Source organism: Danio rerio, chromosome 21 (assembly GCF_052040795.2).
Source record: "Danio rerio strain M-AB ecotype USA chromosome 21, GRCz13ab, whole genome shotgun sequence".
Lineage (NCBI taxonomy): Eukaryota > Metazoa > Chordata > Actinopteri > Cypriniformes > Danionidae > Danio > Danio rerio.
This window is the reverse complement of record NC_141041.1, coordinates 47,650,001-47,664,703: the sequence shown is the minus strand read 5'-3', so window position 1 is coordinate 47,664,703 and position 14,703 is coordinate 47,650,001. Positions and strand designations below refer to the sequence as shown.

General features: G+C 34.7%; 1 protein-coding gene and 2 long non-coding RNA genes across 5 annotated transcripts in view; 2 read left to right on the top strand and 1 right to left on the bottom strand.

Moving 5' to 3' along the window:
• Window positions 1-1,413: 1,413 nt before the first annotated feature.
• gabrb2b (gamma-aminobutyric acid type A receptor subunit beta2b) overlaps window positions 1,414-14,703 on the bottom strand; it is a 151,475-nt gene continuing 138,185 nt past the window's right edge. Inside the window, exons 9-10 of one of the 3 annotated variants that reach the window (XM_087301932.1) lie at window positions 7,207-7,347; window positions 1,414-3,600 (exon numbers count right to left, since the gene is read on the bottom strand). In XM_087301932.1, the coding sequence (XP_087158058.1) occupies window positions 3,253-3,600; window positions 7,207-7,347 (489 nt within the window). In that variant the 3' untranslated portion in view covers window positions 1,414-3,252. Of the gene's footprint in view, window positions 3,601-6,388; window positions 6,929-7,081; window positions 7,348-14,703 lie in introns of those variants that run through there. The other 2 variants (XM_087301934.1, XM_087301933.1) reach the window with 2 other exon arrangements.
• Window positions 7,564-14,703, top strand: part of LOC147838972 (uncharacterized) — an 89,078-nt gene continuing 81,938 nt past the window's right edge. Inside the window, exons 1-3 of the long non-coding RNA XR_015520821.1 lie at window positions 7,564-8,625; window positions 10,932-11,763; window positions 11,908-12,757. This is a non-coding gene — a long non-coding RNA (uncharacterized LOC147838972). The remainder of the gene's footprint in view (window positions 8,626-10,931; window positions 11,764-11,907; window positions 12,758-14,703) is intronic.
• The window catches only part of LOC141379918 (uncharacterized), a 1,947-nt gene continuing 562 nt past the window's right edge, over window positions 13,319-14,703 (top strand). The window contains exons 1-2 of the long non-coding RNA XR_015520780.1: window positions 13,319-13,378; window positions 13,977-14,024. This is a non-coding gene — a long non-coding RNA (uncharacterized LOC141379918). The remainder of the gene's footprint in view (window positions 13,379-13,976; window positions 14,025-14,703) is intronic.

The following is a 14,703-nucleotide window of genomic DNA, read 5'->3' as shown; positions in this document are numbered from 1 at the left end:
TTATATTTTATTAAGCTATGACTAGGCCCACACAGAATCTGCGCATGCAGAATTCCGCAGAATTTTAGCCCATCATTGATTCTGTGTATTTACTTGTGTTAATGTGTTGACATTCATATTTATTCCGTTTTTAAATTAATTCCAGTAATATTACTGGCTAATATGAAAATATTTATGTTTTATTTAAAAAAAGTTTGTAAAGTAATATTTTCTGTCTTTTAGTAGATATATTATATGAGGGACTTGCTTTGTTTACCAACTAAAGTGGATCTAGTTGGATTTGCATTCTAAACATTAAATACAAGTTAAAATATTATTACTTTTTATTTCATATAATAAGATTTTAGTTATGAAACTCCTAAAATCATTTCACATAAATCCCCAGATTTTTAACAAAATTCTGCGCAGATATTGCAAAAAATGCTCGCAGATTTCATCCGACCCTAGCTATAACTAAGCATGAGAAGGTATTAAACTATGACAAAGTACTACCTATGATGCTTTCACTGAAAATGTTAATGAAAACACTAAAATGAAAACATTATAAGAAACTGATCATTCAGAAACATCTTCAATATTTGTTATTTTTAAATCAATTATCAGAAGTCTACTTGTATCTGCAGGTTATACCCTGTGTTTTATATATGATGTTATCCGGCAATTTAGAACGATTTAAATTAGGTCTTCAAAATGTCTTAAAAAAGAACTGGAAGCCATATTTTAGTGTCAAAATGCTCCAAATAAATAATTTCCTTTCAATAAAACAATGGTTTTCTTCGTTTGAAGATAAACCGACAGAATGCAACACAATTTTTTTGCAGGCAAAATTATGTCTCCAATGGCAGCTATTCAAAAGCAAGTATGTACTTCCATAGTCTGATTAAATATAAAATAGATCAAATATTTATCATGTTTTGCCAGTGGCATGTTTTTTTTTTTTTTCAAGCCATCATACAAATGGGAAAATGGGCTTCACATGACATTTACAACTCACGTAAACTGAGTGCTCATGAGCCAAGATGGCAGCTTTCAGGTCACATTCAGAGAAACTGCCACTGAGACCGATGGGAATGCTAATGGATAGACAAACCGAATATCAGATTAAATCTGATTTAATTCCGATTAAAATTTGAGTCGAAAGTTGAGTTTGTGTTGGTGGGAGTAACACAGCATGCTGAAATGAAAGAGATAGTTTAGTGAATTGAAATTCTGGAATTGTTTACTTATCCTCCACTTGTTTCAAACCACTTTGAGTTTTGTTCTTGTGTTGAACACAAAGGAAGATATACTGTAAAATACTGGGGGCATTGACTTCCATAGTAAACTGTAAAAATGCTAAAGTAACAATCTGTAACCTGGTTTACCAATGCAATCTCACGGCAATTCGTAACTTTTTGATTTAGTGGCTAATTCATATGAATTCGTACGATCTAATTCGTGCAATATGGTACGATCTGCTCATCCCCCAATGACGGTTGGGATTAGGGGTGAGTTTAAATGCATTTGGATCCGCTATTACGGTGTTCATCGTCAATCCACAAACGTTATAGAAGGCTAAGTCTTGAGTTGTCTGTGCGTGCAGCTTAAATAGTGTGTGTAATCAGTTCTCGTCAATCCTCTGGGTGTTTGTGTGTGCAATAGGTCAGGATCAGGAACATGTGTGTGTGTGTGAGTGGAGTGCATGTATGGAGTTGTAGTCCATGAAATTATCTGTAGTCTGTTAGCGATTGGTGTTCAGATCGCTGGTAATCGTGGCAAGACCATTAAAATAAAGGAAAAATACTGAGTGATGGATACATAAGGGGATAGTTCATGCAACAAAAAAATGTATGTCGAGTTTTGACAAAAGGTAGCAATTGACATTTATAGAAGCGTGAAAAAAGTATTATGGAAGTCACCCAGCAGGCAGAGGACGTCAACGACATCAGACTGATGTTGTAACCCAAACAGGGTGGGTAAACTCGGTCCTGGAGGGCCGGTGTTCTGCACAATTTAGCTCCAACTCTAATCACACACACCTGCTTATAGATTTCTACTGATCTTAAAGACACTGATTAGCATGTTCAGGTGTGTTTGATTAGTGTTGCAGCTAAACTGTGCAGGCCACTGGCCCTCCAGGACCGAGATTGCCCACCCCTGTTGTAACCCAATGTCTTAGGGATTTATTTGTTAGGAAATGAAAATCAGATTGACGTCAGAACCTAAAATCAGGCTGACGTCAATATCCAACGTCCAACCTAAAATCAACCAAATATCAACACCTAATGATGTTACAGCTTGACGTTGTGAGGACATTACCACTATGAAGTCTATCAGATGTTAGATTTTGGTTGCCATACCTGACTAATAATTGTTAGTATTTGACGTCAATATGACGTTGGTTTAAACTGTTGGCTTGATGTTAGATTTTGGTCACTTTCCAACACAACCTAATATCAACCAAATATCAACATTATTTCACGCCATTGTTAGACATCAAAATATTGTCATTAGACGCTAGCTAGACATTGACTTTTAGTCACCTGACATCACGCCTAAATCTGACCTAATATTAACATCTTATGACGTTGTGCACCTGCTGGACAATGGCTACCGCTTTTGCAACGTTCTTCAAAATATTATATTTTAAACACGACTGCACTTTAGTTTTTGGGGTGAATCTTTTGAAATTCGAAAGAACTGAAAGTGAAGTGCTGTGGATGTCCAGTTTTTTTTTTTATCTTAAGACTTTGATTTTAGCAATGATAAAAACAAACCATATTCAAGTGGACAGATTCTTGTTCTAAGAGAAATATTAGAAAACAAAATCAATAGACAATTAAATAAACAAACAAACAAACAAACAAACAAACAAACAAACAAATAAATAAATAAATAAACAAATAAATAAATAAATAAATAAACAAACAAACAAACAAACAAACACACAAACAAACAAACAAACAAATAAATAAATAAATAAATAAATAAATAAATAAATAAATATTGAAGAAGTCACTTACACACATTAAACCTAGTGATTTTTTTTGTTGTTGTTTTTTTTTTGGAGCAGGCACCGTTTGTTCTCAACCTCTTCAAAATATCTGTGTCAGCCAGCAATTAAGGTGAACTCGAGGCCAAGGAGAATTAGTCCTGATTTGAATCTGTCAACGTAAGTCCTGCCTGTATTGCAAAATCAGATGGCAGGAAAGCGGAAGAATATATACGGACGTAAAAATAAGTGGCGCTTCTGGGAGGTGCCCCACTATCCACTTAGTTGACATAATAAAGCCAATAGACAACATTGAAGAATGAAAATACTGTGGGGAAGATCATTCTCGACCATTTGTCGATCGAATTCACGTCAGTTAAGTCAGGGATGGTGATTTTAAGCTGGGAAGCGCGCCGCCGTAGTCGACTCTTCTTCTGAGCAACATGGCGTTCCAGCGCATTGCGTCCAAAGTTGTGCCTGGCCAGGCCGGCTTTCCGGTACTGCAGTGTGGTGCTGTCATAGGCAAGCATGGTCGCACGGGGGTCACCCAAACCCAGGGTTAACTCTGATGTGCCCATTTCATTTTTGATCTCCAGAGGAGTGAGAAGGATGTTTTCATGGGGATCCATCTAAGGCAAACAGATTGACCAACGGGTTATCAACAGTTTGACATCAAAATGATTAGCCCTGCTGTTATTTTTCTTTCTTTTCAAATATTTCCCAAATGATGTTTAACAGAGCAATGGATTTTACACAGTATTTCCTATAATGTTTGTTCTTCTAAAGAAAGTCTTATTTGTTTTATTTCAGCAAGAATAAAAGCATTTCAAAAACCATATTAAGGTCAATATTATGGATGCACTGATATGGATTTTTGGCTGATATTGATAACCGATAACTCTTTAGATTTGGAGGCCGATAACCGATAAGTTAAAAATGTTATATTTTTATACAGTAAACAACTGATTTATTTATTTTTTTTAAACTTCATAAAAGTCTGATCTAAGAATAGCCTAATGTTCAATTGCTTTCACAGACCAATTATTTTGACTACATATACTCTGGGGAAGAATGTCTGAGTGCATCAATTACATCAGGGTTCCATTCTTCGTACCTCGCTTAAATGATCTAAGATGATTTGGCAGATCCTGGATCTGTTAATCTTGATAACTGATCTCTGGCTAATTTGGTTCCTCAAACAAGTTCACGAATCAGATTAAAATGTCTGGATGAACTGATCTGAGATCGCTGCGTGTGTTGTGAAGGACAGATCTATCGATCCTTGAAATCATGATCAGCTATGCAATGATTGGCTGACGGCACAGCAGCGTAATGACATCACTGATTAATATTCGATTATTCATGTGAGCAAAATTATATAAAATTCATAGGAAATGGTTTGTTAAATATGACACTCAATAACTTTCCACATTTGTTGTGGGCTGTGTGGCTTTACACTTTCATGTGTCAAGAGTATTTAGCAATTTATTTAGTTTTACAGTTAGAGCAGATTTTTTTTTTACTATAGTAGCCATAGTAGTAGTATAGTATCTGGTTAATCGGTGTAAAGGATAACTAGACGCTTACAAATGCATTTTTGATATTGGTAAAGGTGCTTTTGTGAAGCATCAAATCACCGTCAAATTAGCTGTCAAAACATGTTCATGACTGCATATGTATTATTGCTTTTTTTTTTAAGTCGCATATTGTGCATGTCTATTATACACAAATTGTACTAAAGCGATCTAAAAAGTTCATATCATTAAAAGTTCTCTTCAAACCACCAAGTGGCAGTCTTTGTACTTTTATTTTGGATTGCAGATTGCATAAGTTTTATTAATAACTTTATATATATATATATATAGTTAAAAATATATATTACTATTTTCTCAAGTGTATATAACTACTACTGTAAGAAAGTAACAGCATTCTGTACATACTTTAAGTATTATTTTTGCTTGAACTGACCCAATCTAATCGTGTTTATATGAAATGAACCTGCTCCCTAGCAGGTTTGAGCTACCAGAACTGGTGCTATGACAACAACTCTCGGGTAAATTTTGAAGAACGGAGCGATCCTGGATCGTGTCAAATCATCAATAACCAAATCCAGCTAACTGACTAATCCACATACGAAGAACGGACCCCAGGTTTCTACTTTTTTGCTGTGCTTGAATATTAAAGTGACCCTACTATGAATAGTCAGTCACTGCTATGGCCCCCTGCCAATTTGAGTTTGAGACCCCTGTTCTAAAAGAATCCATTACCCCAAAAAATAAATAAATAAATAAAAATAAAAAATAAAAATCGCCAAAAAAACATGGATTTAGCTCAAAATCTTCTTCAATGTGAAGAAGAAAAAAATTCCTACATCTTGGATGACCTGTAGATGAATAAACTAACAGGATAATTTCATCTCTTTAAGGGGCTAATGACATTGACCTTAACAATTGTTTAAAAACAAAACATTTTTTTTAAATGTTAAAAAAAAGAAAAAGAAAAAAGAAAAAACAACAATATTTTAAGAATTTTGTTAGAAAAAAAATGTCCTTGCTCTGTTTAACATGAAAGGAAATATTTGAATTAGAATACAAATGTCACAGAAAGGCTAATAATATTGCCCACAAATATTCTTTCACGATTTATACCCAACAAATTGATTACAATTACAAAATAGGTTAAATTAAAAACAAGAGAACAAATGCTGACTTACCTTCTGGTTTTTGTGGAAAGAGTTAGGCAAATCAACACAGTATTAAACAAAGACTGAGACAAGCCAATAAGACAGACAAAGCCCAATAAAGGACAAGCATATGGAAAGAGGTCGGTACACATGTAGATGTAATGCAAAGTATGGTGGTACATATGAAGATTTATAATATATATTTCTATAGAATTCCAGCTGTTTTTCGTGACAGAGGAGTTCCCTGTTAGTTACTCTAAACTGTTTATATAACTGTATTAGCAGCAAATACAATACAATTCATAAATCTTTAATTGCTCTGACCTCATTTACTAAAAAAATGCCCTTTTCCTGAATTATACATTCGCTTAAAATTTAATTGATCATATATTCAATGTATACGTCTTGTGACCTTAGTAAACATTTGTTTTTGAGAGTGGTTGGAGGGGAAAAGAGGTGATAATGGCAATGGAGTAAAAGAATATTATTCCTTAAAGGAATTATTCACCAAAACAAATTAAATTAAAATGAATCAACATTCTGTCATGAAATACTCACCCTTGTGTCATTCCAAACCTGATATATTTATTGTATTCAATTTAACAAGACAGGTAAGATTGGAAATATTTCGAATACTGCAGCTGGAAGCGCATCTGCCGCATAAAACAAATGCCAGAGTAATTGGTGGTTCATTCCGCTGTGGATAAATTAGGGTCTAGTGGTTGTAAAAGCACAGGCTTATTGTAAATATATGCTTTACCTTTTATTTCTTCAATACCACAAAAACGTACTTTAACATACATTTGACTGCAGTTTCTAAGGAAACAACTCCTGAGGACAGCGTGACGCTGATAAATTTGTTCCTTTTCACACTAATGATAATTACAGGACATATTAAAAAAAAATTTTTTTTGCTCACTTTGTACAAAGTTATACTTGTGATTCAGGTTGCTTGGATACAAGTTCAGTGATGCACGCCTCCACGAAAGAGATAAAAGCAATATAAAATCAAGGTAAAGCTATGTGTGGTAGCAGTGCATTCACTTTTGAAAACACTATTGGTTGGGTTTAGCTTAGTAGTTCGCAAGGTGATCTGTACAAAAAACCACCACCATCTCTTGTACATTTACAAAAAGCACATGTATTTGAAATGTAAAACCAAATTATAGGCTAAGACATATTTTCAATGAACCTGAGTTGCTTAAATCTTACCTAAATATGATCTTCTTGTATGTTTGGACAACACAAGAGTGAGCAAATCAGTGGTGTCCAAACTTGGTCCTGCAGGTTATAGCTCCAACTTGCCTCAACACACCTGGACGGATGTTTTTAGAAAGCGTACTAATATTAGCTATATTGGGTGTGTCTGATTGGGTCAGAAATTAAACTTTGCTGGACACCGGCCCTCCAGGACCAAGTTTGAGCACCCCTGGTGTATATGATGACAGAATTTGCTAGTTGGGTCTACAATTCCTTTTAAAAGGAAACAAGGAATCGTAAAGTAAAGCTGGGTCTCAAATAAATAAACGCTCTTAATGAACATTTCCAGTACCTTATTTTTTGAATCGCCTAGTCCTAATGCTGCATCGTCCACAAAGATTGGTTCCCACATGGAGTCATGCGCGTCAATATCCCTCTGTTTCATTCTGGCATACAGACCATCGTCTCTCTGAACTACATTTCCCACCAACCACTGAAAGCATACAAAATCATCACTGTCAAAGCAGTCACTTTTCAAGAAAGGTGCTATACTGGATTTCTTTGCTTCAAGGTGAAGCCATTTGGTATTATAAATGCCCCTCAAAGAAAACCACTGCTCTAAATCTAAAGCCGTCCTTCAGTCTATTACATCTTAGCACTGACGAAACAGAAATGCAACAAACAAAATAACCAGAAGTCCAGTTCCCAGAGTGCTGTTGACTGATCATCAGTGGTTTAAAAATATGTGGGTCAGTACCCAAAAATGGGTCGCAGATCAGTTTTAACAGGTTTTCTGAAAGCATGGTGCAGAAGCAAAACAAGCAGAGGGCTACTGATATGTGCGATATATACAGTTAATCCCGAAATTATTCGTACCCCTGATAAATTCTGAATTAAAGTTACTTTTTTTCAACCAGATAGACTGGAAATGATACAAGATTCTCCCAAAAAGATAATAAGATGATGTACAAGAATTGAGGCGCAGTGGTTAGCACTGTAACCAACTGGCAAGAAGGTTGCTGATTTGAATCCCGGCTGGACCGGTTGGCATTCCTGTGTAGAGTTAACATGTTCTCCCCATGTTGGTGTGGGTTTCCTCTGGGTGCTTCGGTTTCCCCCCACAGTCCAAGGACATACACTATAGGTGAATTGGATAAACTAAACTGGTGTATGAGTGTATGTGTATGAATGTGAGAGTGTATGGGTGCTTCCCTGTACTGGGTTGCAGCTGAAAGGGCATCTGCTTTGAAAAATAAATGCTGGAATATTTGGGGACCTCTGAATTAGAGACTAAATGAAAGGGAAACGAATGAATAAATCAGAATTTGCCAGTGTTTCAGACTGTATAAACGATAACTCTTGATTAGAACGCTGTTATATTAGCAGATAAATATAAGTATTTTTTTTTTTTTTGCATGATCGAAAAAAAAATCTAAATTTGAACACATACAGTAAACATCTGATTTTATTTTAAGGACCTCTTAACTTTAGAAAAACTTGAACTGATATTTAAACTTTATTAATCAATTATTCTTTTTTTTTGGCCAACTTTTTTTTTTTATATAAATAAAATATACTGTGTGTAAACTAAAATACATAATATCAGTATAATAAAATACATATCAGTAAGAAACAAAAAAGTGGCAGGCAGCAAGCATAAGAATATTTGGCGACCTCTGAATTAGAGACTAAATGAAAGGAAAACGAATGAATAAATCAGAATTTGCCAGTGTTTCAGACTGTATAAACGATAACTCTTGATTTGGACGCCGTTATATTAGCAGATAAATATAAGTATTATTTGTTTTTGCATGATGGAAAAAAAAACATTTTTTATTTTTTTTGGCCAACTTTAAAAAAATATATAAATAAAATATACTGTGTGTAAACTAAAATAAATAATATCAGTATAATAAAATAAATATCAGTAAGAAACAAAAAGGTGGCAGGCAGCAAGCATGAGAAGTGGTTTAACTAGCGGAAATAATATCGGCTTATCAGATTTATTGTTATCGAATCGATAACAGTAACAATAAAAAAAGCATTAATAAATATCGATATGGCCACTGATATATTTTGCATCACTTATATATAGCGTTTACAGTCAAGCCCGAAATGATTCATAACCCTGGCAAATTCTGACGTTCTTACATCTAAAGTTTTGGTTCAAATGTAAATAAAAGCTTTATTTCCCACAATGATGCCTTCGTGATGTATTCATTCATTCATTCATTCATTCTCTTTTCGGCCTAGTCCCTTTATTATTCCAGGGTTTGCCACAGTGGAATGAACTGCCAGCCATTATGATGTACATCGTCTTATTATTGTTTGGGAGAAGCCTGTGTCATTTCCGATCCAAAAATAAATACAAATTTCTGGTTGAATAAAAGTAGCTTTAAGTCAAAATTTTACATATGAATCATTTTGGGCTTGACTGTATATAGTATGGTATAAGCAACTGAACCACTACAGTATCACTAATAGTACTGTATCCTATAACAATCGTACATTACGAGCCACCATTATCCTCCATTATAACCAATCAGCTTTTCCTTGTATTATACCATTGAAGTATTACTTTTGTTATAAAATATTGACTGCAGATCTCTTTTGAAGTCGTACTGAGGTCCAATTATCATTTTTACAGCTTTTTTCGGCAAAGAAAAATGAGTGATACATATAAACATTTTTTAAAAGTTATACGTGTGTGTCAGATTGTGTGTATGTGAATCTATATCTATTCATCTACACATCTACAAACAACTTTTAAAATCAAGCCATGTCCACGCTAGTACTTTTTCATTTAAAAACGCATAGTTTACTATCCATTTTGGTCTTCAGTCCACACTGAGGCAACATTTTTAGGAAGATAAACGTATCTTTTTGAAAACGTTTTGATGCAGTGTGGCTTTCGAAAATGATGACGCATTTTAGTCATGTGACCAATTCAGCTAACATGATGGACGACAGTGTAAAGAGGTTTTGAATGCTGGGTTTTTATTTCAATAGTATCTGGATGCAGCCTTTATTATGCAAGCTGAGACTGCATCACTCAGCGATGCAATGTCGGACTCAATGCACTCAATGGAATGAGTGACGTCACTGTGACGGGTAGGGTTAGGGGCGGGGTTAGGTGCGCGCATTCAAAAGCATTGGCTGCAGCTCAGATTGCACTGCACCGAGTCTGCAGCCAGTCCCCTCTCTTTTATTTTGACAACTTTGTTAAAGATTAATGTCAGTTTGCACATGCTCATTGTCTCTCTTAAAAGAACATTTTGCTGTGACGTTTCAAAGAGACAGAATGTAATAAACAGCAGGCAGATATGACGCAGATAAAATCGTCTTACATCTGTGTACATGCACAGTAGGAGTGTCAAAATTAATAGTTTCTTCTGTGCACTGTGATGCGGACAATTTGTTATCGGTCCAGTAAAAGATCATAACCGGTTATTATGTACTGACGTCATTTATGTCTCTCTCTCACTGTGGACATTTGACCTGCTGTCGGGTGGTAACTTTTCCTCTCCTCTCAGCTGTTACAGAGATAGTTCTAGATACAGACACAAGCGTGTGTCTGCAGAGCGAGTTTTCTCCTCGGCGTCTATCATGGAGCAGCTGTGATGGTCAGTGCTGTTTATCAGTGTTTATCATCTGTGAACAGTGCCAGAGCCAATCGCAGCCCTTTCTGTTGAGCGCGTGACCAATCATAGGGGTGTAAGAACTTCCCTATGATAATTACGTTTGTTTATTTGCTCATGTTGTTCTGTGCATGTACTTGAGTTTTTAAAGGTAGTTCATATATCTGACTGTTTGTTTTATAGGACAAAATTGTATAAAAAAATAATATCTAAATATATATTTATAATTAAATAAAATTTTAATAGAAGAATTGTTCCGATGTGAAGTAAAATGTAAAATAGATATCGATTTGCACCGGATCGATGGCATGATAATCGTTACCAAGCCGAACCATGAGACCAGTGTGGGTACACACTTGTAATGCACATTGCCTGAACTAAAGGGTTTTCCGTCAGGAAAGAACTGAAAAACGATCATGTGGACATGGAGTGTTGCTAGACTAAAAACGATTTTCAAATCCATCCAGATACTATAGATGTAGCCCAGTTCTGTAATGTAATAACATGGATCTTGTGTAAAGCTGCTTTGGAATGGTACTTGTTGTGAAAAGCGCTATACAATTAAACTTGGATTGAATTGAATCAAACAATCTTCCTCTCAACCAACATAGACTCGAAAGTTTTCAGCAGCAGTCAAACAATCTTCAAATATGACCGCATAATTACAATGATGTTGGGAAAGAACCACGGCTTTCATTGTCAAGCTAAATAAATAATCTCAGAATACAGATTTTCTAAGGTGGCCGCAATCAAGTCAGACATTGAAATCACAGTGAACATATGAATATAGACTAGACAGAACAATAATAACACTGGTCACAAGTAAAAGGTGTTGACATTGACATTGATTTACAGCAACAAAGCCATCTGAATGCATTGAATTAAAATCCTGCGACATGAGCAATCAAGATCGTATCTTTCCATTCCATTATTCAGTGCGTTTTTAGCCAGTGTATTTGTGAATACCTTCAGCATGGTGATTTGCAAAACATTTTGAGTAGAAACAACTTAAATCAGCAGAATAAAATAATCCTTTGGTAATTCATAATAAGGTTCCATTAGTAATGTGACGTGAATAATTATTTCCTGTTTCTTGTTTAGTTTGACACTGTTTCCTTTTATCATCTCCTAAATACATCCTCTTCTGTATTTAAGTCACTAGTTTCTTCATTGTTCAGTATAAACTATGCAGAATACATTGCTTCCGTTTTACCTGTGCGTAGGCCTTTTCTACTATGTAACACACAGGTGTCAAACTCAGTTCCAAAAGGGCCGCAGCTCTGCACAGTTTAGTTCCAACCCTAATTAAACACACCTAATCAAACTAATTAAGTCCTTCAGGCTTGTTTGAAACCTACAGATAAGTGTGTTGGAGCAGGGTTGGAACTAAACTGTGCAGGGCTTCGGCCCTCCAGGAATTGAGTTTGACACCCCAGATGTAACACTACAAAATTTCAGATTTGGGGAACTGTGCATGCAAATCACTAGCATACTGACTGTTGCATATGATGTAATGTTCATATTCTAGAGCCCATAATGCTACACCATACCGAAACATAATTACTACAATAAGTTTCCTTACTATCATTAACAAGTTATTAGTAATTTACTCATAGAAAATTTATAAAATATTGGATAAAGTACATCCAGGAGGTTGTTACTACAGAATAAAGCCTGGCAGGCTTATTGTACAATTAATTAATATTTTATTTTGCAGTAACCAATTGCCACAACATGTGAAAATAGCCACAAAACATTGTTATGAGTTGTAATAGTTTATTATTATTTTTTAATTACAGGGAAAGCTGATAGAAACGAAAACGGCTGAATGAGGCATGCACCAACCTATTAATATTTAGTCACAAGATGACGCCAAACAGTCAAAGTATGACAGACAAGCTTATAAAAAGGAACTTGAATGTATTGACTGATGGTCAAAGAACTAAGATGAGCCAGTGTTATTAGTTTCAGAGATTGTTATCTGGTAATAACCTATATTGGAAGTTGTGACTGACCAATCAGAATCAAGTATTCTAGACAGCCTTGCAATAATTTAAAATAAAGTACTTCCCCTGGAAAGTTGCTACATTTGAACAACTTGGGTGTTTGGGTCGGTAGGTGGTTAGATGGGCGAGTTGGTGGGTGGGTGTTTGATTGGATTGTCTGTTGGGTGGTTGGTTGGGTGGTCGGTTGATTGTTTTTTGGGTGGGTTTGGTTGGGTGAGTGGGTATTTGGTTGATTGGTTAGTTGGGTGGGTTTGTGGCTGTAAACGTGTCATAAAATGTATAAAAAATGTGTAAAAAAAAAACAATCAGGTATGATTTTTGAAATACATTTGTAAACAGGCTTTGTTTTCAAAGGTATAGATTTCAAAAGACGTTCAACTTGGCAAATTTGCGCACAACTCCAGCTCATAAGGAGATCATCTGTTGATAAAACAAATCCCCAATAATCTCAATTATTAATCATGGGGTCTTTTAATAAGTTAGTACACTGTAAAAAGTGCTACACTCACAAAGTTGGTTCTATCTACTTTAAATAATTGCAATCTAGTTAATTTTATTTGTTTTATGCCAAAAAAAAACTAAATTTGCTTCCTCTTTACTTAAAATATATCAGTTTTTATATAACTGTATATTTTGAATAAAACTAATGCAATTTATTTGAGTAGATTTTTTTACGTGGTTATTGTGTAGAATAAATGTTATAAAAGTGAGTTGACACAGACAATTTATTAGAGCAGCTGTCGATGTGGGCAGGTGTTCATAAAACGTGATTTTAATAGTTTGGCGTGACTCCTTTTTCATTGCCCGGGATTTAGCAGGCAGACGCAGCTTCTGCAATGGTCGACATTAACTGCTCCCAGCAGCGGATCTGATTAACACGGTAAGTTGCAAATTTAGCCGAATGATAATTGTAAAGTCATGCAAAACTGCTGTCTTCGCTAGGCAGGTGAGGTTTTAGCTTTGTAAATTGTACTGTAGCCTCAGGTATGTTAACAGTTAGACTGCTCTCACATGGAAAGCTAAGTTGGCTAACGCTAACCAACGCTAGTTTATGCTAACGATTAAAAGTGCTATTATTGAATAAAAATAGTGAAAGTAGTTTTAAAACACTTAGTAGGTATAACTAACGTTGCAGAACCGATTAACAAGGTCACTGGTGGGCGGTCGGGGTGTGGGGGTTCAGTTTGCTAGCGCTAACTTAGCTAAAGTTAGCTCACCTAAGTTATAGCAGCACATTAAGGATGGATATTAAATGCAGAAACGTATGCAACAGTTAAGTAGTTTGTGTTTAACGTAAGAGAAAGTATAACTTAAAGTTTGTGTTTTAGAGATTTAGTCCATAAGTTTTTTAATGCTGCATAGTGAATAAATTACAGATTTACAATTTATTTTAACTTAAATTACATTTACTACTGATGTTTACAGAACCATTTAAATTGTATGCACCTCATTCTAAAATGCATGTTCTTGGTCTTTAGATACCAAAGTGATTTTGTTACCTGTGGATCTTCAAACTTCACATCCAGGTAAGAAAAACATTAGATACAACTACAGCTATAATTATTTGCAGGCAAGTAAAACATTGGTAAAATTGCAAACAATAGTGGGCTCCATAGAATTAACTTACATTTGATATCTGAAGATTTTTTTATGTGTGCAACAGTAAAAACAGTATAAAAATATCCTAATGCAGTTTCTTATTATCTGTCAGTCTTTCAATAAAGCTAACTGATAACACTGAATCACTGAACTGTCATTTGCCAGTGACATTAAATTTGAAGAAAAAGTCAATTAAATGTAGCTTTAGCAAAAATTTAATGTAAACCTTAATGTAATGTGTAAAATGGCAATGTATTTATTTATTTATTTAATAAAATTTGTATTATGACGTGCAAAGTTTGGTGCAAAATGAAGATGACATTTAAATTATAGAACTTGTATTCTATAATTTTCATATAGCCATTTTCAAACAGTTTTAATATCTAAATTAAATACACATTCTTATGCTTTATAAGTTGCCAAAATAAACAAAAAATGTAATACCTAAATTTTAACAATTCTTTGATTGACAGGAAAACACAATGAAATGCACTGTTACACTGAGTAAAATCACAGTTTTCTTTAAAATTTGATAACTAAAAACACCTGGAATAATGTAATTACACAACCTCTATAACCTTTTTTTATTTTTTAAATAGAAGTTAG